Source organism: Lactuca serriola, chromosome 8 (assembly GCF_051521515.1).
Source record: "Lactuca serriola cultivar US96UC23 chromosome 8, Lser_US96UC23_V15, whole genome shotgun sequence".
Taxonomy (NCBI): domain Eukaryota; kingdom Viridiplantae; phylum Streptophyta; class Magnoliopsida; order Asterales; family Asteraceae; genus Lactuca; species Lactuca serriola.
In genome coordinates, this window is record NC_136415.1 from 108702316 (window position 1) to 108706443 (window position 4128).

General features: G+C 36.2%; 1 protein-coding gene across 1 annotated transcript; it reads right to left on the reverse strand.

The window, feature by feature from the left end:
• Nucleotides 1–244: 244 nt before the first annotated feature.
• LOC145068367 (protein PMR5-like) lies at nucleotides 245–2195 on the reverse strand. Its single transcript, XM_079015323.1, has 5 exons — nucleotides 1731–2195; nucleotides 1389–1560; nucleotides 1124–1302; nucleotides 854–1012; nucleotides 245–776 (listed from the first exon to the last, which is right to left on the reverse strand). The coding sequence occupies exons 1-5, from the start codon at nucleotides 2069–2071 to the stop codon at nucleotides 440–442; spliced, it is 1188 nt and encodes a 395-aa protein (XP_078871449.1). The 5' UTR covers nucleotides 2072–2195; the 3' UTR covers nucleotides 245–439.
• Between the last annotated feature and the right edge of the window lie 1933 nt (nucleotides 2196–4128).

Consider the following 4128-nt stretch of genomic DNA (forward strand, 5'->3'; position numbering starts at 1 on the left):
ATGGTATGCATTTCCCTTATTAAATGGCGTCAATTCTCAATTATTCTCCTTTAGCCACGTGATATTAACTAATGTGTCAACGGGACAAAACTCAAAATTCCCTTACAAGGTAAATATACTTGTGATGACAACATACTTTTAAAGTTTCTATATGCCTCGTATTTTCTTGTGACCAATATCAATGTATTAATCGTTCAACATCATACACTTACACTCAAAAGTCAAAACACATATCTAAAACATATTACCCGTGAACACCATAAGGCTGTTAAGGAATGAATTTACTGTGAGATTTGGCGTCTGTTACAATAATAAATACCTGTTCATCAATGGTACATTTGGTTAAGTGAAACCACAATAAATAACCTATCTCAAGATCTCTCTCAACTTTAGGCAACTTCTAAATTTCATAAAACCAAAAATGGATCGATCTTCGATCCTAAAAGAACAAAGCCGTGTAGAAGAGTTGGTTCCAAGTATCCGGTAACCCAGGAAGACACCAATGTGTACAATCAGGGGTGCCATTAGGGTCAGCCTTTTGACCCGTGCTCGTATCCCCACTGTAAATCGATGGATGAGCATCTTTCCTCATAGCTGAAAGAGTCGTGATGTCAAGCATGTAAACCGGCGTTTGCATTTCCCGGAGCACGGCGTCCACCACCTTCATCTCGTTCGGGTACACCCCCAAGAACGCAGAAGCACTCACCGGAGCCGTCTCCCCATAGCAGCTCTTCGCGGTGGTTGTCGACCCCGATCCTCCATTCCATTCCGACGGACTGCAAAAGTTTTTCCGGTAAGTAAAAGTACGTGCATAATTAGAGAATTGAAGAGAATGAGGGTGAATTATGCATACTCGTAGTGAGTAGGTGAGAACGATTGGAAAAAGACTCTGGTTTTAGTGGTGTCGATATTCGAATCAACCCATCGGGCCCACGTCCTTACGGCGGTTTCCATGGCGACCATACGATCCATATCCTGGTAAAGCGACCCACCGGATTCCATCATGTCCCACCTGCACCGTATAATTTTTAAGCAATTAATGTCAATCCCTCAGAGCCTTCTGACACCAATACTTTTTTTTTCAATCAAATACAGTAACAACATGTGAAATGACAATACTAACCCTTGGGTGGCGCCGGTGTGGCTCCACCAGTGACCGGTGTTGAACACGAATACGTCGACGTCCCGCCATGCCTGGGCGTTTTCCGATATGTCCTGCAGCTTGAGTACCCTTCGTCCCCCGACAGAATCAATGTCGACAAGATACTGTGCTTTGTAATACGACAACGTTACACCGTAATCCTGTGCAATACAGAAGTTTCGAACATTTACTTTTTCCGATGGGTTTATTTACAATAAACAAAGATCTAACGGTTGAGATTTCTCACCAAAAACTTGAACGTTGAGAGCGGATATGCTCGGATCACTTGGGTGGCAACACGTGGCACCGATGACCACGTCAGACAAATCAACGACTCCCATTGGTTCCTCCCCAGAGAGTCCCCCACGAACATTACTGTCTTCCCTTTCATCTTTTCCAGAAACTCGAGCCCGTTGAACCTGGTCAAACCCAAAATTGTACAACTATTAAAGCATAAGGTACAATATTAACAACCGTTTCTCAATTCTCACCCTCCACTTCTCCACAAACCTTTGGATAACCCTCAGGCCACTACAAGCAGAGTGTTTTCAAAGGAGCTGATTTTAGTCGACGGTGGATAAATACTGACCTGGGGAGTTCACAGTTGGCCGGTTTCCAGCGGTACTTGAGGTAATCGGAGTCGGGTCGACCGTACATTTGGCAATTGAAATCAGGATCGATAACGGGGCAAGAAGATGACTGGTAGATCGGGTAGGAATCGTCGTGAACCCATGAACCCATGAAGAGAGAACATTGAGACTGATTGGCTTGGAGGATAGGGCGTCGATGGTGAGAGTTATGTTCATTGTTGTTGTTGATATGATGAACTAGCATATACGATGAGGATAATAAGGTGAAATGGAAGAATATAGTAGAGATCAAAATCAGAAAAGAGGTAGAGATAGATATGAGTTTAGATTGAAAAGCCATGGTTTGGAAGAGATGCTCGGGAAGAAAGAGGGGAGAATTGAGGGGCTTTTTGTTACTGTTTTGTTGATTGGGAACTGGAAAGAGTGGCGAAATCAGAAAAGGTTTCACGTGTGTCGGGTCGGGTTAATATAAAAAGATGAACAATGAACAGTATATTTAATATAAGAATCTTGGTATATGTAAATAAAATATATAGAAAACACATGTCTTATGTTTTCTTTTATCTTGTTTAAAAAATATCTATATATAAAATACTTCAACAAATTATACCCATATTAATCATGATTTTTTATAGATCCTTAAAATATAGTATTTTTTAAGTGATTAGATGCTTTTGATCGTTCAAAAAATATTTATCGATTAACCGGCTTTAATTTTGTTATTTTTTATAGGTTTTGAATATATATATATATATAGAGAGTGTACAATCAAATGAGAACATCAAAAATGTTGAGAACATTATAACATTTCAAGAATTCTAGACCAATCATTTTATAAAAACATATTACTAATTGTATATTTAATTAAATTAAAACAAATTAAATTCAAATCTTAATTTTCTATAATTTAGCGATATTGATTACATTTACCTAAGATAAAAGATTAACCATTTTTTTATTAATGGATGATAAAAATAATTTTTAGTTATTTTCACTCATATTAAAAAATCAACTTTTTTTATTTATAATTTATCAGAATATTTCTAATCATGTATGAATAAAACACATCTGTAATTATAAAAATATACGATTGTAATCCTAAATGAAAAAAACTTAATTTAGAGATGAAGAAATTTCATTTATAGATGAATAAAAAAAACTTATAGTCGTACATGAATATACTAACAAATAAAAAAATTAATACATTAATAATTCATTATCAAACACTATTATATTGATAAATAAACTTTCCAATGATTGAGTTTATACATATTTATATTTATATTCATAAATGAATATGTCAAGACTAATTTCTTACATTTATACATGATTATATTCAATACTAATTAAACCACTTCAATGGAAAAAATTACAAAATTCATCATTGTGTCAATCATTTTCTTGAATTGGTTGCAACCTCATTCTTCTATTTGAATCAAATGGCTCGCGAGCTTGTGTAACGAGTAGTAGTGATACCTAAAATAGTTTCAACATTCATTTTTTGTTGATCAATATCTACAAAATGACAATATCATGAAAATACAATAAAATGATCAAAAAAGTATTAAAATCAATGTTTAGTAGCAAATCATATGTTGTTATAATCATAAATGATTATAACTATTCCTCTCATCATTTATGCTGCCAATAGTTATAATTGTAAATGATTATAACGAACACAACCAAAAATTGTTTCATGAGAACGAACAGTTTTGTAAACATCTTGGATGTAAATGCAAAAGACTTGCAAGCTCTGGTAAACATTTTTGCTCTTTTTTTGGCATGTTAGGGTTTCTTAAGAACAAGAGCAAAGAAACATCGTTGGCTAATTCGATAACTCAAATTCAAACAAAAAAGGGGAAATGTAAAGTATAACAAGAGGCGGAAGAAACGACCCACGTTCTTGTTCGCATCGAATCTCTCACGAAGTGCATCAGCCTGAAAAAATTCATAATCGGTATGATTAAACCAAATCAAAGACGTACATGATGAAAATCGAAACAATTCTAAAAGTTGAAAACCCTAACAGACTGAGGGAAAATACATCGGGGTAAAAGAGATGACAGTGAATGGCCTAATTGAGAGTGTCTTTAAGGGCACGTCTGTAGAGGATTCTAACTTTCTCCCTCTGAGCTGCCCTCCTCGCCAGATACGACGTTGCTCCGCTCATCACTGCTTCTCTAACACAAACACACGCACGATTTGCGTCTCCACTGTGAGTTTATACGACTGTAAATGCAAAAGACTTGCTAGCTTTGGATGCAACGTGAGATGATGATGATGAACCGATCCTGGTTATGTGTGGTTGATGAATGTGTTTTTGTTGATGAAACCCTAGGTGTATACACGAAAGGAAGAAAGAGATGGCAAAATGAAAGGAAATAGATGAGAGAGAGA